The 25880-nt window shown below is 38.0% G+C and overlaps 1 protein-coding gene across 2 annotated transcripts; it reads right to left on the bottom strand.

Moving 5' to 3' along the window:
- On the bottom strand, nt 1–25868 carry SERAC1 (serine active site containing 1). 2 transcript variants are annotated; one of them, XM_031049850.2, is made up of 18 exons: nt 25817–25830; nt 23272–23372; nt 22611–22684; nt 21904–21940; nt 21468–21604; nt 21058–21147; nt 20599–20730; nt 16593–16714; nt 15367–15495; nt 13875–13988; nt 11623–11785; nt 9644–9794; nt 8670–8811; nt 7850–7950; nt 5545–5642; nt 4819–5001; nt 4238–4381; nt 1–2388 (listed from the first exon to the last, which is right to left on the bottom strand). In XM_031049850.2, exons 3-18 carry the CDS (start codon nt 22633–22635, stop codon nt 2252–2254), a joined length of 1905 nt encoding a protein of 634 aa, XP_030905710.1. In that variant the 5' UTR covers nt 22636–22684; nt 23272–23372; nt 25817–25830; the 3' UTR covers nt 1–2251. The 2 variants fall into 2 exon arrangements, with proteins under 2 accessions (XP_030905710.1, XP_005150117.1); XM_005150060.4 differs by lacking the exon at nt 22611–22684 and having other exon boundaries at nt 25817–25868.
- Nucleotides 25869–25880: the final 12 nt, after the last annotated feature.

Below are 25880 nucleotides of genomic sequence, written 5' to 3'. Positions count from 1 at the left end.
CTCATTTGGCAGGTCATTCAACTTTAATATATTCTATGGCATATCTAGGACATTTTTAAAACACATTTCGTTACTCTATTAAAAAAACAACCCCCAACAATATTAGTTTTAAAAGTTACACATGGCTATACATACAGTTACAAAAAGGAGAAAGTTGCCATAGTTACAGTAACAAAATAGAGATGCATTTACTGAGATGAACATGTAATGTTATTGACATGAAGCCCTGAAAGCTAAATAAGAAGTCTATTAAAAATCCATACAAGATTTGTCACACTAAACACACATTCAGTTATTAGAAGTCTTGTCTATTCACAATGAATTCCACATACCCTCTACTTTGTGAATACAAAGTGTTCTAATATATTTACACTCAGTAAACATATTTAAATAATATATTCAAACCACAGTGTAAAAAAGATAAACCACTTTAGAAGTTCTGACAGTTTTGTTGCATTCTCTATCTATCTGAAATACCTCCATGCAGTGTTCTTACCTACATCTTGGTTAGGGGGAAAACATGCTCTTCGTGCCAGCATGGTGCTCTACTTCTCTGCACTGCTCCTCTGACTTTCACTATGCAACTCCAGCAGGTCAAAGCTCAACTTCCAGAGGTGCATTTTCAGATCTAGTGTCCCCCTGGGCTGGAGTGCCTTGAAGTTGGAACAGCTGAAGTGGCCTCAGGACCTGGCAGGACTGCCACTGGTGCCTGCACCAAGCCTGTGCAGAACTGCAAGGCACATTCCACCTCTGGTAGCTTTCATAGCTGCTATTTTAAGGCCAGTGACATTAGATCTATTTCACATGAGTGATGTTAAGAGACATCTTAAGCCTGTCATCAGTACAGGCCTTATTTAACCACTGGTCAGCTACAACAGAGTAGCCTCATCACAGCCTGTGTTTGTTTTCAAAGAGGGCTCGGGAAGTAGGTGGAAGGAAGGAAGAGACCACTGAGGCTGCTTTTAACTACATTGCAAACTAAGACTTTATGAAAGTGACTGAGTGCTGCCATATTTTCTTTTTGCTAAAAAATACTTAATCAGTACTGCTAAGGTATCCTTAATATAAACATAAACTCAAGTAAGACAATACTGCTGTCTTTTCTCTGTATCTACACTGCTAAACACACTTGGGCCCCAACAATCCAAAATATCTGGGATCTTCCACATTTCCAGTGGGACTTGAGATCACCTGAATTTATTCCTGCATTACTTTTCTCTACCTGAGCTCCAAACTCTAAGCATTAGCTTTCTTGCCAAGGTCTACATTTGCCTTATTCCACTTGAGCATTTTTCAATGCTCTTCTTTAACTCAGCAAAAGAAGTTTCTAAATGAGTACCACGAGCCGGGGATTTGAATGTGCCATCTTCTCCATATGTCCTAAGAGTAAAGCAAAAGAGCTAAGCCTCTGTTCTGTATCTTCCATGTGAACAAGCACAGAAATGCTGCGAGTCTGACCAGATACACACTGTCCTAAAGAAAGCTCACGAGTTGCTACGGTTAAGAGAGAAATGTACAAGGTGAACACTGCTTTTGTTTTCATTAGTACAAACAGATTAAAATAAATGTAGTTGTCTATGCAACCAACCTATCTCTAACAGAAAACAGAAGCCATATTTGCTGACAAATCTGAGTGGTCTATTAAATGAAAAGGCAAATTACAAAACCTCCTGTAATTTGGCCACTAGACCAAAACGCTGCTTTCCTCAATTTGGATGCACTTCTTCAGGCTCCAGTCACACAACTTAACATGGCCTGTAAACCAAAGCTTTGAGGCAGCCACGTGCTGCTTCTCCCCTTTGATACAACAAATTATCACCTGTTTCTGTTCCTCTCTGTAAGATTTATAGTTACCTTAATGAGATCACCCATCTCCCGAAAGCTCTTTTTGTTCTTGATAAAAAAGATACCCTGGGCACTCTCCATAGTTGAGCTGTGCTGCTCCAGAGGGATACCTGTGGACTAAGTGCTGGAGAATTTATGCACACATTGTTGACAGATTATGGCCACTCTAACATGTTCTCTTTTTGCCAGGTTTATAGGACTTCAGTTCGTATTTGTTTTGAATACATTTTAGAAATAAGTTGGAGAAGTACCTAAGTTGGAGATGTGCTGAAAAGTATTTTAGCTGCAGATGCTATTGACATAGCATCTCTGTAGTTCTGCAGATCCCCCAACAAATGTCAGGAGAAGAACTTACTGTGTTACGCCAAATAGAGGAAATAAATAAGCAGCCAAGGATGGCAAAACATCAATCTCCAAGTTCTTGGGCTAAAACATCTTGAATGAACTTCAGTGTATGTTGGTACAGGAAAGCATCCTTCTTCTTTGGCTTACAAATATTTAGATGATTAACATCCACTGGAATAAGGTCTCCAATTCCTAACTCTGGGAGAGGAGAAAAAAAAACAGAAAGAAAAAATTACAGAAGTTCGTAAGATCATCTAGACTGAAAAGCACATCTTGCATTAGCAATTCCTACCTCAAAAGCAACTTTGCCTATCTTCAATTTAATTGTTTAGTCTTCATTATTTTTTAATGTGCTAAAAGCATCAATACACACTGTTACAGAGTCAGATAGAGCTATACACTGCTACAAAACCCACAGCGGTAAACCACCAGGTCAGAGTTCAACTATCTTTCTTGGGAATACACTAATGTACATTTCTCCATATAGACAACTCTGAAGAATCAAAACTTCATTTACCAGCATCTGACTGAACAGGGATAAGGTTTAAATCTAAGGTATCCAGATTCTGATCATCATTGATTGCCCACATTCCTTATAAAAATATTTGGATGTGGAGATTAAATATGGAACTAGAGTGAACCTGAAATATGCCACAAATCACTACACACATTTCAGGGGAAATGAAAAGTTTAGATTGCTTAGTTGTAGAATACAAGTATTCCATTTTCAGCTAATGATTTTGTGGCACACTAGGGATTTCACTACTACTATCACTACCCCTACTAGTGAATTTTCCAGTTAGGATGCCATGACTGTCACATTCCAGTTTATCATTATTCACTCAGCCTCCTGAGAAATCTTTCATTTTGCTTGGAACTCTATCTTTAACCATGTAGAATAACACTAGAGCAGGATGAAGGTTTGCCTTCACATGTGCAAGCATGCATGTAAGAAACTGAGCATATTGCTCAGCATTGGTTTTGAATAAAATGAGTGGGGTGCCACTGAAACGTCACGTGCCCTCCATAGGCTTTTCACGAGAGCCCATGTGTTGCATTGTGTCATCTCTAGAAGAGGAGAAACACACTATAATGTTTTAAGTGCACAGGACGTATCCAGACCTCTTTTATGTTTTATTTTGTTAAAAAAAAGAATGTACAGCTTTTCAGTCCTTGCCAATAAAATGGCATCACATAATTTTCACAAAAAAATGCTTCCTGAGAAGACACACTGGAAAAATATTGCTAAATACTGACTCAGGATAACAGGGATGTATAGTCCCCACTCTTTAAAAGCAATAACCTTGCATGTAACCTAGTGGGTTTAGGTGGTGGAAAGCCTGATCTAAAACCCAACAAAGCTGTGGTTTCTGTTCCAGGCCTTACAGGTACCTTGGGCAGTGCAGAAGAGGGTTTTGCTCAGGGAAAACCTGAAAATACTAGACTTAAATAAATTCTCCAAGTTGAACACCCATGAACAAAGCAAGAGAAAAAATTGTCTGGTTTTCCCTTCTCCAAGAGGCAAAAAGATGGAGGGAAAATTCTTCAGGAAGCAAACTACTGCTTGAGTACCTGAGATACGGAAAATAATGGATTTTTCACACTGAAAAACAGCATTGTAACTTTTCCGTCCACTAGCAGTTTGCTAATTTTCTTTTTTTCTAAAGGAGGAAATGGCTGAAATTCACAGGAGCTTATAAAACATGATTCAGCCTATCCACGCAAGAATAAACAGCTATTCATAATTAGGAAAGAACAAACTATAACAATGTAACCTCAGACCAGGGGTTTTTCAACAAGTGTTCCTCACATTTAGAGAAATCAAACCAAACAATTGCTATTCTAAGATACAAATGTAGCTGCCTCTGATCCTAGCAGGAAAACTGTAATTTAAACTGAGCTAAAAGTTTAAACAAAAAAACCCACAATATAACAGATGCGTTTTTTTTCCAGGTCTTCCTACCACAGCATTTCTAACCTTTCCTCATTAACAATGCTTACATGAACATATACAAAATAAAATAAATTAAATGGCTATTTGACTTACTTGCTGATTCCGGAGGCACAATGTGCAGTTTTATCATACTGCTTATGTGTGTTGGTAAGGTTTCTGCAAAACTCAGCACTGAAAATTTCTTATCTTTAGCAAGAGACAGGAAGTCATCATTCAACTCCTTAAGGGCAGGAGAATCTGAGAAAGAGCAACATAATTTGTGCAGCATTATCTTGAACATAAGATAATGCCTAGACTGCATTCCTAGAGATGTTTTGGAAAAATCAGTACTCCAGGAAAAGAAGTACCATTTCGCTTTTAATCCTTTTTCCCCAGCTATCATATGTAACAATTTTTTATTTCTGCTTAGCACGGAATTTGTTTAGAAGATAAGGGTCTGAAGTCCAGCACATGTTGAGCTAAATGACTCATGCTACTATAAACCAGTTCTGACTCCCTTCCCCCCCGCCCCCATCTCTGCAATCAAATGAAAGTTACTCAGAATTCAACACTCAACCCAAAACATAAAAACATATTTTTTATCCAGCTTTTTCTGACAGCATGATTAAAAAAAGCAGCCTCCTGGATGGATTAGCACAGACCCCTGTCGTGAAATGGTAGCAAAGCGAGCGTACCCTTGCTGAGTTCTTTAACCTCTGCAGACGGAAAGAGAAGATATCTGGCATTCATAGAATATTCAGCCAGCTGGGAACCATGGTGAGGTACGCTATAAAATATGATTCCTCTGGTGTTGTTTACAATTTTCTCCATTTCTGGATTCTTGGAAGCATCCACCAGCATCTTTTTGACTAGAAGACCTGGCAAGAGAAACTGAATTAATGCAGGGATTTAAACCACTGTGAAAATAATGATCATGCTATATTATCCATGAAACAACTAACCATATTCTTGCCTCAGCTGATTAGTCCTTAGTTTGTCAAATATGTAAGATTAAGTTCAAAAAAAAACACAAACAAAACCTGAGGAGGCATTAAAATGAAGTATGAATGAATGATGTAAACTCATTTATGGTTTGCTTTATGTGTTGCTAATGACACTCACTATATGCCTGATCATGGAGAAAATTTTGCCTCTGGGTTCCCATTTACATGAATTTCAACTCATTGATTTTATGTTTTTAAATCAACACAGTAAAAACAAACAGCAATAAAAATCCTTTCCAAATGTATAGGCTGATGAATACAATGCATTACGAAAGAAGAAATCTATTTTCCATTTTTTGCAAATGTTTTTTGATAAACTACTCCGAGTAATGACATTTCAGACTGAATTTGTCCAACAGCTTATTCTGAAACATAACAGCAAAGAAATACTTTGTATCAAACAGGCAATGTGCTTACCACCCATGCTATGGGATACCCACACCAGAGGTCTGTCTCCAATTCCAGCAGCTCTGAGCTTGCCAAGCAACTCATTGCTCTTGTAAGCAATAGACTTCCTGCAAAGAAAAAACAAACACAAGCATGATGAAGCATGACAGGTTAAAAGGCCATGTTAAAACAGAATGAATTTTCAGTGTTGCACATTAACGAAAATGAATTAACTACACAAAACATTAATTACTTAGTTATTGTTGCTACACCAAAAAATGCCAAAAAGTTTTGTAAGGTTGGCTCCACAAAGACATCAAGAATTAAGCTAAATGCAATTTTCTGATCTTGCTAGAAAGTTTTCTTTTCATTTATTCACCTCTCATTTCCTTTAGTTCAAAAGACCTTTTTATGATGTTTTATATAGTTTCATTTATGCACTATAACAAAATTATGTTTTCATTTTATGAAAGCATCATTAATGCATAATGAACTTTATCCACAGAAGCAAGAATATACCTAATGTCTAGCAAAAATGTATGCTGCTAACTAAACAATACTCAAAATGTGGAGCAACGTAAATGATCAACCACCGAACTCACTTAAAAAATCAGAGACAATGTCTGCTATACTTTCCAGACAACAATCTCCAAATGTTTTGTGCTGGAGTAGTATAAAAGCACAATAATTCTCCACTTTATAAATGAAGAGACTGAGGTCTGAAAAGTATAAGCTACATGTTAGAGGTTGAGAATGAACCTGCATACAATCAAAACAAAACCAATGCCAATTCCCAGTGCAAGCTTCAAAGTGCAACATTGTTACTCCTTGCAGTGTTGACAAGAATTGAACATAGAAGACCCTTGGATAATGAATTCATCAGGATATTGGGCAACCACTGTGCAAAGTAATTCACTTTATCTCTACTGGTTCTCAGCATTCTCACTAGAAATTGCTTTGTATCACATGAAAAGGACACTCACGTGTCTTTTCAGCTGAAAAATAGGCTTTTTAGGATAGCTGAGAGACATAAAAATTCACTTTTGAGACAAAGAATGAGCCTGTTAGAGCTCACACATTTAGAGTAATCATAAGGTTGTGATTCTACTTCTACATCTTTGCTCTTGATGGTTAAAGATATCAATTATCTTTCAATATATTTCTTTTTTTATTAACCATATGCAATTAGAAATTAATCAAATACTATGCTTGGGTGACTGTATATAGCAGTTAATTTAATTTCCCACTTTGTAATAAAAAAGACATTATCTTAAAATAAATAGATATGTTTCTTTTTCAAATTTTCTTACATGAAATTTATTCCAGATGGACATAGGAAAAGCGTTCACTTAGAATCACAGAATCATTTAGGTTGAAAGAGACATTTAAGATCACCAAGTCCAACGGTAAACTCAGCACTGCCGAGTCAACCCCTAAACCATGTCCCGAAGTGCCACATCTTTTCAAAACCTCCAGGGATGGTGATGCAACCATTTCCCTGGGCAGCCTGTTCCAGTGCCTGGCAATCCTTTCAGTGGGGGAACTTTTTCCTAATATCCAATCTAAACCTTCCCTGGCATGACATGAAGCTGTTTCCTCTTGTCCTATTGCTTGTTACTTGTGAGACTGACCCCCACCCCTCTACAACCTCCTTTCAGGTATCTGTAGAGAGCAAGAGGGTCTCCCCTGAGCTTCCTTTTCTCCAGGCCAGACAACCTCAGTTCCCTCAGCCATTCCTCCTAAGACTTGGGCTCTAGACCCTTCTTTAGTTTTGTTGCCCTTCTTGTTGTCAAGCATTGGAGCAGGCTGCCCAGGGAAGTGATTGAGTCCATCCCTGGAGATATTTGAAAGATGTGTAGATGTGGTACTTCAGGACATAGTTTACTGGAAGACTTGTCTGTGCTGGGTTAACAGCTGGACTCAATGATCTTAAAGGTATTTTCCAACTTCTATGAAAATGATACACTTCATTTTATCATGAGCATAAAGTCATATTATAGTGATTTTTTTTGCTGGGCTTATGAAGCATTAGTGGGTCATTTTAAGAAATATTCCCCTTAAGATATAAAATTAATGCTATATTTACATCAACTAACAGCCTAATCTAGTGTCCCCCTTAAACATGAAGCACAGACTGTAAGAATTTAGGAAGGTGGCACAAGTAGTTACCTGTAAGGCTACAAGGCTCAAGCATATCATGACTGTACCTAATGTTTTTCCAAAATAATTTTCAAATGCAACAGGGAAAATTAAATTTAGTTTCACAGTAGGTGATCCCAAGGTTCGGCTTTACACGTCTCCCTCACTTCCAAACTGCAGACATTACATATGTTACCTGTGAGCCTCAACAGGACATTTTGCTTTCCAGTCACTCAAGTCAGTGTCATATTCCACAGAAATGATTCTAAGGGCAGGACAGTCTGAAGCCAGCCATGTCTAAATTGAAGAAAAGGAAAACCAAAGCAGCTTATAATTGAGGTATTTAAACTCCTGTAAGCAATTTAGCAGAATGGAGCAAGGATGTTACTATGGGGACAATATCAAGCAAGATATTTGCTCTTCAGTTAATCCCTAAATACATCTTACACCTAGACTATTACTCTTTCATACCATACTGCTGAACTCTAGCCTGTTCCCCAGCTACAAAGTAGGCAAAGGACAGAGATAGATAACTAACTAGCACGCTGCTGGCTCCCTCTCCTGGGTAAAACAAAAATTGCTAAGATTACCAACAGGACTGACCAGTTTACAGAGATACTTTGGTGGTTATACCAATGTGAGTTGCTTGAAACACTAATTGCTACTTAAATATTGTTGATAAATAAGTAATCTGCAAAATCTGAGGTACTCAGACACCTATGTAAGAAATTATAATTAAAAATTAATGTTATATATATTTTTTTCTCAGCAATAACATTTCATAGCAGAAGAATGATGTTAAAGGCTTAAAGGTAGCACTGATTTTCTGTTGCAAGAACAACCCGCTTAAGATTTCAGCTTACTAACAAAAATATATCAGGAACATGAGAAGTGCTATTTGTATAATACATTACAAGTAACTTGATTCAAAAGAGACAACTACAGAGAGTGAAACTCTAGATCCTCTGGACAGCTCTCATTCATGAGAAATTAATGAGAATGTTGTTGTCTTTTACCTTTGGCCAGCACTGGCTATACTCCTCTTGTCCTTCAGAAGCTTTTTTATCAGAACGCCGGTCAATATCTTGCTGTCGCCAGGTTTTAAATGCTGCTCCCAAAAGACCATGAACAAAAAGGATGTCTGCTCTGATGGGCTGACTGATACAGAAAAAGGAATTTCTAAGAGCTGTATGGTACATATTCTTTTAGCAAATAAAATTTACACATAACTTTTAACTGAAGGGATGACAAAATTCTATTTTCAACACTATATGTAACTTCTTATCTTACGGTAAACATTTCATGACATTTCAAAGAGGATGCTCAGAACAAAACAAAAAAAGGGGATCCACCCAGAAGAGAGATACAAAAAGAAGTATGGAAAATACCCAGCTCACAAGTCATATTTTTCTATAATGAAAAACAACATTCTCTCCAGCTACTCTTAATGCAACCTGGTAGTTCCAGCTTTATCATGAAATTACATCTTCATTGTAACTAACACCAATAACCCAGGGAATAATTGCTACTAAGTGACATACCACATTGGAGGCTGCTTCAGCCCCAGATATACAACCACTATTACAAGAAGCTGCAAATGTAAATTTACTGCATCTTAAGCCAACATGTGCTGCTGCCAGCAAAGTAATTACAAGGCAAAATAATTATCTCAAGGCAGCCTGCACAAAGGTTACATGGTTGTAATGCATGTAAAGCAGTAATTTATCTTGTGTTCTGTTCAGATTTTTCCTGCAGTACAATAATACTTTTACAGTCATGGGCTGCTCCAACCACTTCTGTTGTTCTCCTGTTTGAGAATCTAGATTCAGTCCTGTCAATCCAGCAAAGAACAGGAGGAGCAGGTGACATCAGTACAGCAGCACTCTGATGTCAGCTCTTTCAAAGTTCTTTTACTAAACAGTTTAACAAGCAACTGAAAGTACAACATGTACAAGTAACTCAATATGTACAGTATCTCCTTCCACTTTACCTGCTGCGATATTGTGGGTGTAAGACATAAACACCATCTAGATACTTTTCTTTCACTGCATCTCTGTCTAGATTAGCCAAAGCTCTGGCTGCATGAGAGGACTGAATGACATGTGGGGATTTCATTACTTCAGCAAGTACGGAAATCCAACCTACATTGAAAAAACGAAGTGGCAGGTTAACTAACAGAAACATCATCCAAACAAAAGAAGTCAGAAACACCATACTTCAAACTATACTTGTGAAAACAGATGTTAAAATTTAAGAATGCTAACATAAAAAATAAATTTCTAAACAGAATAAATGTTGACTCCTGTGCAAGCTCTCCTTAAGAACACTCCCTATTTTCAGTTCTCCAAATACAATAAAAGACTGCCAAGCTTGTCCAATTAAAATTAGAAAAGTCTCTGATTTTGCGTTTCTCTTACAAGAGCCAAGATGAAGAGGCAAAAATAAGTGTTCAGAACCCTTCTGCCCTCAGATGCCTTATCGCAGCTACTACAGAAGAAAAGCATCATTGCTTTTCTTTCTCTTCCTGTGCCACAGCTTTTGCAAAGGAAAAGAGCCTTAGAGGTTCTTGTTTCTTGCACATCATCCAGCAACAAAAGAGTACTTTTATCAACCCTTAACCAGTAATATACAACTGTGCTACTCTGGAGACTGGTTCACTGTCTAAAATCCCATTTATACTGAGAGCTGTGCCCCAGGAAGCTGCTGGCTTTCCTGTTACAATCTCTTCCTCTATACATATGGTTTTAGCAGTCATCATATCAGTCACCATATCAGAATGCAAGAAAGGTGCTAAAGCTCAGACCCGAGGCCTTTGTAGTCTAGCTGTCTTTCTCCAAAAGCAGTAATGGAAGTTGCAGAACAATCAAGGAATAGAGCAACAAAAGAACAAGTATATAGGGCTGATTATCTATTATATTCTTTCAGGCTTCCACAGCCAACTTGGCTTCTGTGTGTAGAACTTCGTGGATTTCTCTTTCCCTGAATTCATCTAATTACTTTTTGAAGCTCTTTAAGTCTTCAACAATCACAATGTTTTGTGGCAAGTTTTAGTTGGGTCACACTGTATGGAAAAATGCATACATTTATTTGTTCTGCTTCTTGGCAATTTAACGTACAAGAACCTTTGGTCTTGCATGACAAGAAACAGCAGATGACCATTCCCTCCTTGCATTCTCTACGCTACTGAGTATTTTATAAATCTCAGTCATATTCTCCTTCAGTCACTTTTTCCATACTAAGTATCCCATTCTAGTTATTTGTTCTTTATACCACAGTCATTCAAAAATTTGAATCACCCTCATAGTCTTTCCCTGTGCCTTTGCTACGTCTCCTTTTTGCAACAGCAAATTAAAAATGTGTTTAAGAGGCAGACAACAGCTCAGATGTATACAACAGCATACTGGTATCTTCTATTTTTCTTTTTCTTTATTTCCTAATAAAACATTGGGAATTATTTATTTGGTACAGAAATTTAATTGTGATAATCAGGGGCATTAAAAGGGGGCATCAGAGCAAAACTTAGCAGAAGTTCCTAGCCTAACATGAAACAAGACAGGGTGGAAAGGCATGTTTCACTTTGTTCCAAAAGCTATGCACTACAAGCTGTCCCATTCCTTTGCAAGACTAAAACAGTCAATTAAAAGAAAAATTATCTGCAAGAGAAGAAAACTCAGATCTTTGCCAGTCATGTAAACTGAACATCAATCTATCACCATCGATCAGACTTAGCACACCTCTGCAGCACTGATGTATGTTGGCCAGACAGCACACAGGACTTTTTAATCAACACCATCTAAACTGTCTATATTTTCTGCATTAAAAAAACAAGAGCACCACCTCCCCACCCTCACAAATACAAAAAACACACCACTACCATCGTCCTTTATATTTAAAAAAAACACTGAATCCTCTGAAAATTTTAGAATAGAAATCTGACATTCAAACTGCTAGCAGTTGCTTTCCTTTTACCTGCACGTACTATGGATGCATGAAGACGTTCATCCAAAGCCATATTTCCAATAATGCGAATTATGTTCCTTTGTATTTTTGCTGAATCTTTACGTAGCTGGTATATCCTCTGTAGTAACTGAAGGCCTCCTTTAGCTTCAATTTTATCACAGTGAGAAGAAACCTAGTAAGTACAGTAAATACAATGACAGTAAGTAGACATTCTGCAAAAGGTCGAGATGCTGTTAATTCACAAATCAGGGAGTTTGAATGATGCCGAGCCCTTAATATGTAGAAATTCTTATTAATCTAGAATGTATTATGCCGTAGTTGAAGATAAAGTTAAGTATTTAATATGCTAAACACATGATTTCTATGGATTAACAACCTGAAAGATGCTGAGTATCACCACTCTCCTCCACATTTGAGAGAGATAGCTCTCCACTTGGCATGATCAAACTTCAACAAAAGTTTAAGAGTCTGAACAGGATAATTATCTCCATTTGTTAGAGCACTATCTCAATGCTAGCTACCTCTTTTCCTGTTCACTACGTAAAATGGAATCATTATAATCCCTTCTCTTTGAATGATATGTCAAAGATATGTCTACATCCCATGTAGCGCTGCTATTATTACTGATCTTAAGGACAGTAACAGATTCTAGTCCAAGCAGATGAATATACACTAATTAGTTGTAGTGGCAACTACTGATATTGGCCAAATGCTTCTGACTTGAACATGCTCTTTACAGTGCTTGAAAATGTGTGGTAGTTATATGCTGATGTCCTCAAGTCTGTGGCTTTCAACAGACTCACACACATTTGGAATTAGTACAGTCACAACTTGTTTAAACTGAAAATCTGGAGTATAAGAAGTTCTAGACTGAGTCAGAATTTCTACATATATGGAATATGAGCAAGGAATACTGGCAAACTGCTCTTTATCCATGCCTACTACCAATAACAATTTGGCATTCTCAATGCTTGTCATGGTTTGAGCATGTTTTGAGGGTGTTTTTGTTCAAGGTTTTTTCCAGCCTGGTGGAGGAGGGGAGTCCGGGAGGAAGGAGAGACAGGACACCTGACCCAGGCTAGCCAAAGAGGTATTCCATACCATAGCACGTGATGCCCAGGATGCATACTGGGAAAGAGAAGGCTGGAGGGATGGAGCTCTAGAGGAAAATGGAGGAAGGAGCACACGGTGCTCAGCCGGGCAGGGTGGAGTGAGTTATGGGTCGGTGGCTGGTGGGGTGTTGTATTCTTTTCACTTGCTGTTTGCTGTATCATTATTATTTGTAGTAGTGAATGGCAGTAGGGGTTTTGTGTTATGCCTTAGCTATTAAACCGTTCTTATCTCAATCCGTGGGGGCTACATTCTTTGGATTTTCCTTCCTAACTCTCCAGGAGTAGGGGGACTTGGTTTAAACCACGACAATGCTGTTTCTCAGTATTCTAGGCTTCTGAGCAACTAAGCACGCACAGAAGAGTACAGCAACAAGAAACAAGAAGAATCACTGCTACACGAAGTTTTCTACATGAAGTCTTCCATACTCTCCATCTGTGAGAGATGTCTGCAAAGAACAGACTGATCCTGGAAAGATGCAGTGTATTAGGTGCATGCTGTGCAATGTTCTGCCAAAGGCAATGATCGTTGGAAGGAGGGCTTTTTTTGAAAGCCAACGTTTGCATTTTATTCTGGCTTTTGATTAAAATGAATTCATGAAGCTACACTGCTTTCTAGAAACCTGGCACTACAGTTAGATTAAGAGCATTAAGAGACCACTGGTAAGATTTCTGAATTAATGTACACTAACTTACACAAATCCACACATATTTTGCACTGAGAATTTTGTATTACCAGTATCTCACTTACTTGAGAAGCTGCAGAGCCTCATAATGTCTATCTCAAATGACTCTGAGTGTCAGTGGGAGGTAGCCCCAAACAGAAAAAGACTTCTGGACTTCAGGCATTCTCTCCTGCTTTTCTGTGTCAGAGCTGCTCTTTACTTTTTGAAAGATACATACAAGTATACTACAGTGGAACTTATACAGGTTAATTAGAAATAACAGAACTTATATTCACTTCCCATCAGAAAAAAATGAGTTTATCATGCTGCCTTCCAATTCTCACCAGTCTTGGTTGTCTGAATATCCTTACAGAAGGGGTAAGGAATAGGAGATAAGGAAATGGCAACTCCTTCCCAGTATATGAGAGCATTAGAACAGAATGTTTATAAATCCGGCTTTTCAGTTATAGTTTAAAGGACAAATTACCTTAGAATGCTGTACTAAAGCTTGCAAGCAAAAGAGTTCCACTGTCTCTGAAGGGATCTTACTCAGTGTCTCACAATATGGCAGTCCATTGCCTCCAAAACACCATAAACCTCCCTGAAATGAGAATCAGCAAAAATTATACCACCTTCCAAATGGCTATGAAAAATCAGCATTTCTAAACTAAAACATTAAGTGTGTAATGGTCCATAGAAATTTCTACAAAGAGTACACAGCATGCATGCACTTTTCAAAACAAATGACACAATGGTGCAGAAAAATATCTAGTATTTCAAACTGAATATATTAACTAGATTTCCAGTCAGTAGTCTCCATAGCCTATTAGCTTCAAAACATAAATTAAGGGGCAAAACGTATGATTTTCATTTTGTTGATGAATGTCTTCTTTCAAGATCATTTGCTCAAGCATAAAAATAAAGCAGGATACATACTGTATCTAGATTTTCATAGCTGCAATAAAGAGGGGGAAAAAGAGGAAAAAGGGTCTTCAACATGTAGCATGGTCTCCAAGGACCAGTCTTTCTCAATCATGCAATAGGAAGACCAGCATATCCTCAATAAAAAACAATTTTCTAGAACAGCATGATTATCGAAATGCCTCCAAGTGTGGTGTCTTACTAAACTCTCTTTGAAACAGGAGGACTCCGTATAAAAACAATAAGGGGTGATAATGTAAAAACATTACACATAACTGTGTCATAGGAAATAGTTATTGCATTCTGAAATCTCTAAACAAAGCCTGACAGGCACCATTATTGAAACATGACAGTAATTTTTATGATTGCATCTTATAAAAAATAATCATCACTGATTAAACAGTCATAACTTTAAAATAAAAAAATAAAAGGCAAAATATGATAATGGATTACACTGGGATTATAATTATTATTTTAAAGCAATAACAGCACTCTAAATGACATTTTTAAAGCCACCCAGGAAATTGTTGGACAGAGTTGAAGAAAGTTCCTAGTTTCCAAGTACAAACAGACTACTAGACTATTTAAATTCTGGTTCTGGCAACAATGACCTGTTACAGGGAGGCATTTCCATGTGGTGTAAGAGAGTTTACTATTTAAGGTGTGCTGACAGTTTATCAGTTTGCTAGTAAGACTTAAAAGAGGTTTAATCACCTCAGCAGTGAAAGAATACCCAAACAACAGGTAAGATGAAACATGAAAAATCATTTTACGAGCACTGCAAAAGAAAACGTTCTGGACAAAATACTGAAATATCTGCTTTATGGGAAGGCTTGTAAGAAAAAAATACAATCTTTGACTAAACCAACCAGTACAGCTGGGAAAGATAAACAAGCTTTCAAGCAGACAGACTGTGTGTAGAAGAGATTTTAGTTATGCTGTACAGTCACAAAGTCTCTTTCTCCTGTAACATTCAAAAATATGAAAACAGGTTTGTATCTTTGAGCTCTGAAGACACAAAGAACTCAACTAGTTCTATTCTGCAGGTGGGAACTTACCCTTTGTGCAGCAAGAATCTGGCTACTTTCACGTAAAGCAATAGATGTAAAGTGCTGGACACATGGATCAAGATCAGTCTGAGGTAAAGATACTAACAACAGGCGAAGTTCATCTTCTATGGTATAATCCTGTCAGATATAAGCACAAATAGCTTTTACTTCTGTTCAAAGCACAAAGCAAAACCAAGAGATAAAAAAAGATACCTGAAATAATTAAATCAGCCATATTAATAAGGCCATAAAACATAAACCCTGGACTTAAGTGCTCTGCAACTTTGGTTTTATATTACACCTGTAAAGATTTTCGAAATTGGTAATTCTAAACCCACCATCTGAGTGATGAAAAGCAAGCTTTAAACTTCATACTTTGATGGCCTTATTCTAATAGGTCCAAAAAAGAAAGAAACATTCTTCTTAGCACAGGAAGCTTAAAAGTTCACCATTAACTACACAGTAATTTTGGTGCTGCTGCATTAAACCGCATGCCTAAATTACTAATAGAAAATACAGACAGTTCTTTTAATCTTTTATCTTCAAAATAGTCATATAGATGTTCATTTAATAATCAGCATAGACGACGGGAAAAATAGTGTATATATACAACCATATACTCGTATAACCTAGTACTTCAGGACTGACAGGTACATCCACTATCCTGTAATGTTACAAAGATAAGAAAGCAAACGCGGAGAATATCTCTACCAATCAAAGCTGGTTTTCAGAGTTTCATTAGTTAAGATCTACAGGTATTTTCTGACAGGGACTTCTGTCAGCATTACAAAAGACCTTTTATATTATGCTTTATGTGCCAATTCTGTTTACTGAAGAAGCTGATATGATGACATGATTGCTCAAACCATCATATATATATATTTACTAATTACCATAAAAACAAACCAAGGCCAAATTTATCCAATACAGATTTGCTGGTAACCAAAAGCTGGCAATAGAAGTGGGGCTACAGCAGAGACTTGCACTGAGGATGCAAAAGCCTCCAGAAAAGCTCTCTACATGTAGGAGTCTGTCAATATCAACAAGGCAATCCAGGATGACCCCAGGGGTATATCAATATATGTTTTGTATATAGTTTTGTATTTTGGGCTCAATTTTACTACTTCATTACCTACTTTAGAAGAAGTACAGTTCAGTATGGTTACCAACAACAAAAGCACTAAAACCAACCAAGCACGCGAAAAACATCTAATACCTGCTTTTCATTTACTTACATTCTTTACTTTTGGCAATGGTGGTGGAGGCAGGAAAAAGCGAAGGCTGATATCTTTGGATCGAGCCAACCCTATAGCAGTCCTTTGATCACAGGTTTGGGCAACTGTACCATACTGATAACCTGTAGCACAAGAACTTCAGTGTTAGAGTTAAAACTATACTTAAATATTTCATTTGGTTTTAAATGTAGTTTCTGATCTACTTTGCAAATACACTTGAAAAAAGAGCGACCTCTCTGCAATTTTGTAATTACAAATTCCTGAAGATAAAAATTGCAGATGTTTGACTAGCACTATACCAAGCTGAAATACACTTGAGCACTAACCATTCACCAGAGACCAGTCTTATAATTGTTCTCAGATAGAAGTTGAACCCAAGCGAAAGCAACCATTCAGTATTGCCACTGTGAAAGGAATACAAGATCTAAAACCCCAAGCTTAATGCCTGGGCTTCAGTTAAAATTTGAAAGGCATTCTGCATACCTTTTTCTTCATACAATATTAAAAACCAGCCTTAAAACCACATGCTGCAAAGACAGAGACATGTAATTTTAAATGATACAAAATACACATTTCAGTAAAATTGTTACAGAAGATACAAGACAGACTTTCAGTAACCCTACCAGATTTAAACAGTAACTAATCACAGAATCATAGAATAGCTAGGGTTGGAAAGGACTTTAAGATCATCTAGTTCCAACCCCCCTGCCATGGGCAGGGACACCTCACACTAAACCATGTCACCCAAGGCTCTGTCCAACCTGGCCTTGAATACCACCAGGGATGGCACACTCACAACTTCTCTGGGCAACCCATTCCAGTACCTCACCACCCTTAAAGTAAAGAACTTCCTCCTTATATCCAATCTAAACTTCTCCTGTTTTAAGTTTCAACCTGTTACCCCTTGTCCTATCATTACAGTTCCTAATGAATAGTCCCTCACCACCATCCCTATAGGCCCTCTTCAGGTACTGGAAGGCTGCTATGAGGTCTTCATGCAGCCTTCTTTTCTCCAGGCTGAACAGCCCCAACTTTCTCAGTCTGTCTTCATATGGGAGGTGCTCCAGTCCCCTGATCATCCTCATGGCCCTCCTCTGGACTTGTTCCAACAGTTCCATGTCCTTTTTATGTTGAGGACACCAGAACTGCACACAATACTCCAAGTGAGGTCTCACGAGAGCAGAGTAGAGGGGCAGAATCACCTCCTTCGACCTGCTGGTCACGCTCCTTTTAATGCAACCCAGGATATGGTTGGCCTTCTGGGCTGAGAGTGCACGCTGAAGCCAGCTCATGTTCATTTTCTCATCGACCAACACCCTCAAGTCCTTCTCCACAGGGCTGCTCTGAATCTCTTCTCTGCCCAACCTGTAGCTGTGCCTGGGATTGCTCTGACCCAGGTGCAGGACCTTGCACTTGTCATGGTTAAACTTCATGAGGTTGGCATCAGCCCACCTCACAAGCATGTCAAGGTCCCTCTGAATGGCATTCCTCCCTCCAGCATATCAACCAAACCACATAGCTTGGTGTCATCAGCAAACTTGCTGAGGTTGCACTCAATCCCACCGTCCATGTCACCAACAAAGATGTTGAACAAGACTGGCCCAAACACCAATCCCTGAGGGACAGCACTGGTTATTGGTCTCCAGGTGGACACTGAGCCATTGACCACAACTCTCTGCATGTGGCCATCCAGCCAGTTCTTTATCCACCCAGTGGTCCATCTATCAAACTGATGTCTCTCCAATTTAGAGACAAGGATGTCATGTGGGACAGTGTTGAATGCTTTGCACAAGTCCACGTAGATGACGTCAACTGCTCCACCCCTGTCCATCAGTTCTGTAGCCCCGTCATAGAAGGCCACCAAATTGGTCAGGCAGGATTTCCCCTTAGTGAAGCCACACTGGCTGTCACCAAGCACCTTGTTGTTTTTCATGTGCCCTAGCATGCCTTCAAGGAGAACCTGCTCCAAGATTCTGCCAGGCACGGAGGTGACACTGACTGGTCTGTAGTTTCCTGGGTCATCCATTTTCCCCTTCATGAAAATGGGGGTTATATTTCCCTTATTCCAGTCACTGGGAACTTCACCTGACTGCCATGATTTCTCAAATATGATGGACAATGGCTTAGCAACTTCATTCCCCAGCTCCTTCAGGACCCGCAGATAGATTTCATCAGGTCCCATGGACTTGTGTATGTTCAGGTTTTCAAGATGGTCTCAGACCAGATCTTCTCCTACAGTGGGCCCAAGGTCTTCATTCTCACAGTTCCTGCATCTGCCTTCCAAGACTTGGGTGGTGTGGTCAGAGCCTTTGCCAGTGAAGACCAAGGCAAAGAAGTTAGAACCTTAGCTTTCTCCAAATCCAGGGTAGCCAGTTCTCCTGATGGCTTACGGAAGGGTCCTACATTGTCCCTAGTCTGTCTTTCATTCGCTAAATACCTATAGAATCCTTTCTTGTTACCCTTAACATCCCCAGCCAAGTTTAATTCTAACTGGGCCTTAACTTTCCTAACCTGGTCCCTAGCTTCTCTGACAACATCCCTGTATTCTTCCCAGGCTGCCTGTCCTTGCTTCCACCTTTTGTGGAATGTTCCTTTCCAAACCCTACCTACTTTATAGCTAGAAAAACGTGAAATTACATACTGACACTGAGCAGCAAAATGACAGGTGAAAAAAAAAAACCAAAACTCAAATGGGAACCATATTTTCTTTCTATAAAATTTGTTTCCATCTTTGTTACTGTTGTACAATTCTAGAACAAAACCGACAAGCCATTTAAAATATAATTTTCAGAGTCAGGGATCACTCATATTTTGTAATTCAGTGCAGAACATTTACAGCTGCAAACTGAAGTCACCAAAGCTGTGCTTTGGACAAGCAAAATACTCTACTTATGCTAACAGATATGCTGAACAATTTGGTCTTAGCTGTGAAAAGTTAGCACATACTTTCAGTCTTAAACTTTCTTGGACTCGGTTCTGGAATTATCAGCTCAAAAAAAATTCCTTTCATGAGGTACCTAGCAAGAATAATTAGCATTTGTGAAAATCCCATATACTACAGCAGTGAGCACTACAGAGAAAAGAACAACAGAAAAAGCAGCTAGATTCCTGAGGTCTGGCCATCTTGTGCACTAAGACCTGAGATCACCTGCTAACGGATGTTCTCCTATAAACAGGAGACAGTTATATGAAATTAGTATACAAAGCTTCAGTTTTGGTACATCCTAGCTTTCAAATGTTTTCAAACACAGATTTTTGATGTAAATTTCTTGAGGAAATTCATTAGAATTTTAAAGAGGTAACCTGAAAAAAGATAAATCCTATAAAGCACTCCAAGAGTGAAAGGTCCTCAGCTGACCAAGTTACCACAACGAGAGCCAAGATTAGTGTCACCTAGCTTATGTGGACTAGTGATGGAGGGGAAGAGGCCAAACATATTCACAAATACCCCCTTTACTTGGGATTTCAAGGATATTTGCTGCTAGAGCAACAGGGAGAGCTTATTACTACTAAATAACAACTAAGATGGAAAATGGCTTACAAATAATACTTGCACATACAAGTCCTCTATCTCTAGTTTCTCATTACAACTTTGCTATTACTACCTATCAGCTACTAATCAACTTCTATTAACTTACATGGCCTTGAAGTCCTCTTACAGAGCCTTATAAAAATCACTGCCAGGACTTGTGACCGCACTGGCAGTCCCAGCTGAAAATAAGGAATTAATGAACATGAACTGCTCTCCCACACCACATGAGTGCACAACAATGGGTGCAATTGTCTGGTGGGGAAACAGAGAGGCCTGCACTGCAGACACACACTCTGTACCAGGGTATAAGGAAAGAATGATTGCTTGAAATATAAATAAACCCCTTGTGTTTTAGACCAAATTTCAGAGAGTATTTACACTTCTTGCAGCTCCTAGCTTTTGTTGTCAGCAGAACTGAAAGAGCCGAGACACTTCCATTTCTGGGATGAATTAGGCTGTATCTGTATACGTTACCATGCCAGTGACTGTTGCTTGCCAGGTCTTGTACAGCCTGTAGTCGGACCTCTTTATCTTCTGACTGAGTTCTCTTTAAGAGAAGCCATAAGGCACATTCATGATCTTCTCCATCAAATGTACTGAATTGTTCTTTTAGCAGGACAGAAATGAAGCAGACATTATTAATGAGCATTTTAACAGTCACATTTCTATTTTTTGAGTAAAAAAAAAAACAACACACAACTGTTTCTTTTAATAAGTGAATATTAATCATTAATAAGTAATCTCAAATCTCTTCTTAAACATCACTTTCATTAACTATTAGTACAGAAAATTGTAAGTAATATTACCGCCATTTCAATCACCAAAAAAAGAAAACAAAGGTAATTTTGTAAGAAGAATTACTTTCTAAACAACTGATGTTTCACTATTCAAAAATAATAATCATAGATAAAAAGACACACTTTCAACACCTACCTTTAAAAGGTCTCCGGAAGAATTTAGCTTCTGTTTCTAGAATTTTCCTCACTGCTTTATGGATTTCTTTTCTGGCTTGGTATGTGATGCCTACAAGAGAATTTTTAGGTTACTGGAAGTCTGAAAAACAGTTTTCTCACGTTATTTTCTATATATGAAAAAAATATACACACACACATACGTATATGGACATACATAGAGACAATTACCTCAAATACAGAGAACTGTATGTATAGAACTATCTTAAAAATCCAGCCATCAGTTCAAAATAAACTTGGTGACATTGTGAAGAACACTATTTTTGTAACAGATCTCAGGTAATATAATCTTCCTTATATAAGGGTGACTTACAGAAACATTCTATTATCTTAATATTCTATTTTTAGACTCCAAGAAATTATAAATCTTACCTTGATATTCACTTTGATTTAGAGAAGCTGTATGTACGTATATATAGGACTTAAGTTTTTCCTGATGTAGAGCTTGAGTATCGATTTGCAGTAACTTCTTTAAGGACAGGACTTCATATGTAATGAATACAAAACCTCTTTAAATATAAGAAAACTGTGTATGAACATTAATTTAAAAAATATTATGGTAAAAATATGTTAACAATCACTTTGGTATGCAGTTTCTACCAAGTTTATAATAGTTGACAGATTAATTTAGCAAAGTAAAGACTCTAAAATACATAAACTAAGTAATAACTGTCAGAAAATACACTTCAAACTATATTGTACTATATCTAAAGGTCCTGTAACATTGTTGCATTTTTTGAAAGATACACATAATACAGTTAAAATTTTAATTCATAAGTTACATACATGCTTGTCAGTTACAACTTACCCAAGTATCAATGATCCAGTAACCTTTGCAATTTTTCCTTGAAAATAAACAAAAAAATCATGTCAAACAAAGTTGTGCCCATTACCTCAACATAAATATAGTTAGCATTTGATTACCAGACACTAAGAATGTCAGCTGCTAAGAGTAAGCTTGTTTAAACTTTTCTACTGATGTCTGGCTTTCAGAAAATCATTACCTAAATTTACAAATAGGAACAACAATACTTGATCAGAATTTTTCTGCTCTCCTAAGCAAGATGATAAACATGTATCCTGCCAGTACTATTTACTTTAAGTATTGCCACCCATCAATTAATTACATTCATTGCTGAGCTGCGCGAATGAACAGTAAACTTTCTCTGCCTGTGCGACTAGCATTCATTCAGAACATTTTAAGGAGTTAACTTTTTCTTATACAATAGTGAATATTTCTTCAATTTATATGAATACATACAGGAGCATGTATGTCCTTTGGAAAGTGCTGCAGAGCCTCTTTAAGAAAACAGGTTTTGAAAAAAAAATCCACTGAATCTTACATATAAAGCAAACAGCTGAATAAAAACATGCCACTTGCAATAATTTCCCCTTTAAATCCAGCAATTCCTGTCAAATCTGAGTATTTTGCCTGGACTATCTGTATGTAAGGATCTCAATACAGAGAAACCATATTATTACTAGTAGCAGCAAACCCAGTGGAACCCATCTCACCTATCATGAATAATTTCCTCAGCATGAACTGGGAGATTTGCCTCACAACCACTGCCACCAGGTTCTTTGTGAAACTGTAAAAATTTTGCATGCAGAAAAGAGGCAGAAAATGTTGAAAAATAACTGGCAGAGAAAGTTGAAAAGGCAAAAAATTGCAATGCTTCCTGTAGTGCAGAAAAATAAATATTCTATCTTTTAATGCTCAAAAATAAACCTTAGATTCATTAGAATTGTCATCCTACACAGAAGGCACTGAAGAAAGCAGACACTAAGTAGGAAAGACTGCAGAATTAATACCAATAAAGAAGGAAGAAACAATAGGAACAAACTTTACAGCAACCTTATTCATGGTTTATTAATGTAATGGTTTTATGGCTCTAACAGTTATAAAAAAAAAAGATATAAAATGGAGATTTCATTTAGAGAGGGGACCTTCATCTTATGTTCTAATTCCAGATAATCTTCTAGTGTCAATTTTACATATCATTATGCAAAGCAAGGTTAAAGGTATACACCCACTTCAGGCTGAAAAAAGCCCATGATCACAAAGTATTTAGGGATTTAGATCTTTAGTATCATTTAATTATGCATGGGTCCACATCAACACAGCTTTTTCATTTTTATTAACACCTCAGATCAATACATATAGAACTGTACTTACTGATATCATACCAGGGTAGGTGTACTTTTGTGGCTGGACCAGGAGTTCCTATAGTTCCTATTTGTCTATAGCAAAATATACAGTAAGCAGCCACTGACATTCTGTATGTTAAAACAGACAAAACAAACAAACAAAACCAATAAAACCAACAAACAAACAAAAAGAGAGAAAGCAATGATTGATTTGAGAATTGCAGCAGAAAACCTGTTCTTTTACCACAAAGGTCATGATTGCAAAGGTCATGATTTACAGCAAAGGTCACAATAAACCATATTTGTGTCATTTAACTCTATATAAAGTGCTCTAATTAAGTCTATGAACTCCTTAACTTAATAGGCTTCATTTCAATTACAATAAAAATTTAAAGCAGTGTCTGATAAAATTATGTTTTACTCTTGATTTTAGAATGTATCTCTAATTAACTTCCCTTCTTGTAAGCCTCCTTTCCTACTTCTTCATAACTCTCCCTTAAATACCAGATACAGTTGTATGTCCATAAAGACATTCCTCATTATGACATGACTTTAATACAACTCAGTAACAAACTTTATGCTTTCAAAGTTTGTAACTGATTCTGTTAGCAAGAAAGTCTTTTATTTTGACTAACAAGGCTCCAATAATTACTACTATACATTTTTTGCTTTAAAAGGGCAAATCCAACTAATACTTTAAGAATGTGAAAACTCTACAGTTAATAAAAATAAATATTGGTTCTAAAATGTCTGACTCCATGGGCTCACGAAATTCAAAAGGACATGCTTACAAGTAAAACATAAAGGACACTTCTTTCCTAGAAAAATTCTTACACATGCAAAAGAATGGAAACTTAGCCAAGGCCATGAGGAACACAACCTTTTCTAAAATTAAGACCTTAGTAATTCATCATTATGAAGACACAGATTACTAACAGACTAACTGCACTATATTCACTGAATGTTGAAATACTGTATATTTTTTCCCAGTCATCAAAACCACCTACTGTATCGTAGAATACCCAAGTTCTGAATGCACAAGCAACTGCATGCAAACATGAATCTCCTTGACAGCAATGATCTCCATGAAAGTAGTACCTGAGCTCTTCAGAAGTGGTTTACTCTTCTGACATATCTATGATGTAAGGGTCTGAATTTTCCCAATTTTACAGGTAGGAAGATGAACTAAGAGAAGCACACTGCATCTTTCTTACACATTCTAGATATTACCCTGCCTCTTTGAAAAAGTGGGACTATTCAGGAAGCATCATAAAGAAGCAGTGCACTTTAGACCAATGACAAAGGAGGTATGTTAACCTCTGCACAGTGAGGTTCAAAGAAAGTACAGTTTTATTAGTCAAGCACTGAAAACCAAGGCAATTTTGGCCAGGCAAAAGCACCAATTCCTTTTTACCACAATATGAAAAACTTCCTTCAGCTAGCAAAATAAACAAAGTGGCTTGGCAACCTATAACAACAATCAAGTTCCACATATCATATCTGCTGAAGACTTAATCTCAAGTCTTAGTAGATAGAATGTGTAGTATTTTTAGTACAAGAATTATGCCAAAATCGAGAAAAAAATATTAAATATTTTTAACAATCACAAAATACACAAAAATTGGTTTTGCATAGACTGCAGAAGTAACATGAAATTCATATTTTGTAAGTGAAACTTCAGTGTCTGCATTAACACATTTACATTGACTTGATGATCTTTAATGTCCTTTCCAACACAAACCATTCCATGATTCCCTGACTACCCCAGCACTGAAACAATCACAGCAGAACACTTTTTGGCTTCTGTTATTTCAGTGTTGTATTTATGCATTGTCAGAGTATATAACACTATGAAACACTTCCAAGGCATTAATAATCAGCCCTCTGGAGACACCTCCCCCACCTCCAAACTCTAATCTATGGCTTTACTATCTTTATTCACAGAACCACAGCACTAACATTTATTCTTCTACCTAACCACAACACGCAACCACGATAAACATGTAGCTCAGTGACAGCAAGTGCCACAATCCCCTGAACTAGGCAGCCAGCAACAAACTCCTAGACAGGTCTGTGCAGTGTCAATGTCTGTAATAACCACCCCAGCGTGGGGCAGTTGCAACTACACAACTAGGGCATATTAAAAATAATGAAGATTTGGGCAACGCCACATCTAACTGGCCAGGAAGCAAAGCAGTAATAACTGTGCCTCTTTCCAAAAGGGTAAAACCAAGTCCCCACTTCTGCACCCGCACGACGAGGGCGAGGCACCGCTGGTACCTCGGGAGCGGTAGGCAGAGCCGCTCGGCAGGCCCAGGCCGAGGGGCAGAGCAGACACGCTCGCCGTTGCGGGTTGCCAGAGTCAGAAGGGACTTTCGAGTCCGAGATCGTGAAAACAATAATAAATACTAAATGAGGAAAACAAGCAAGCCCCCTGCGGTGAAGAGGGGGCAGGTGCTGACACTCCCCCCGGGGGCCGTGCCGGAGCCTGTCTCCCCACCTCCAGCGACCCTCCCGGCCCCCGCCGGCCTCCCCCACCGACCCCCCTCCCACCGGCCTAACGCGGCCAATACCTTCCGCCTCTGACTCTCTCCGCCGCGTCCGGCAGCGGCGCCCTCGCGCTCCTGCAACGTCACG

The sequence above is a fragment of the Melopsittacus undulatus genome, chromosome 3 (genome assembly GCF_012275295.1).
Source record: "Melopsittacus undulatus isolate bMelUnd1 chromosome 3, bMelUnd1.mat.Z, whole genome shotgun sequence".
NCBI classification, from domain to species: Eukaryota; Metazoa; Chordata; class Aves; order Psittaciformes; family Psittaculidae; genus Melopsittacus; species Melopsittacus undulatus.
This window is presented reverse-complemented; position numbering and strand designations above follow the sequence as displayed.

What these genes read in the sequence shown, in the direction of transcription:
- SERAC1 (XM_005150060.4), bottom strand. Translation starts at nt 23,371, where the DNA reads ATGTCAGTGGCTGCTTACTGTATATTTTGCTATAGACAAATAGGAACT. An exon ending in CCTACCCTGGTATGATATCA is followed by an intron (nt 21,941 to 23,271) that starts GTAAGTACAGTT and finishes TTTATTTTCAAG; the next exon opens with GAAAAATTGCAAAGGTTACT. An exon ending in GGTTAAAGAACTCAGCAAGG is followed by an intron (nt 4,382 to 4,818) that starts GTACGCTCGCTT and finishes GCTCTTTCTCAG; the next exon opens with ATTCTCCTGCCCTTAAGGAG.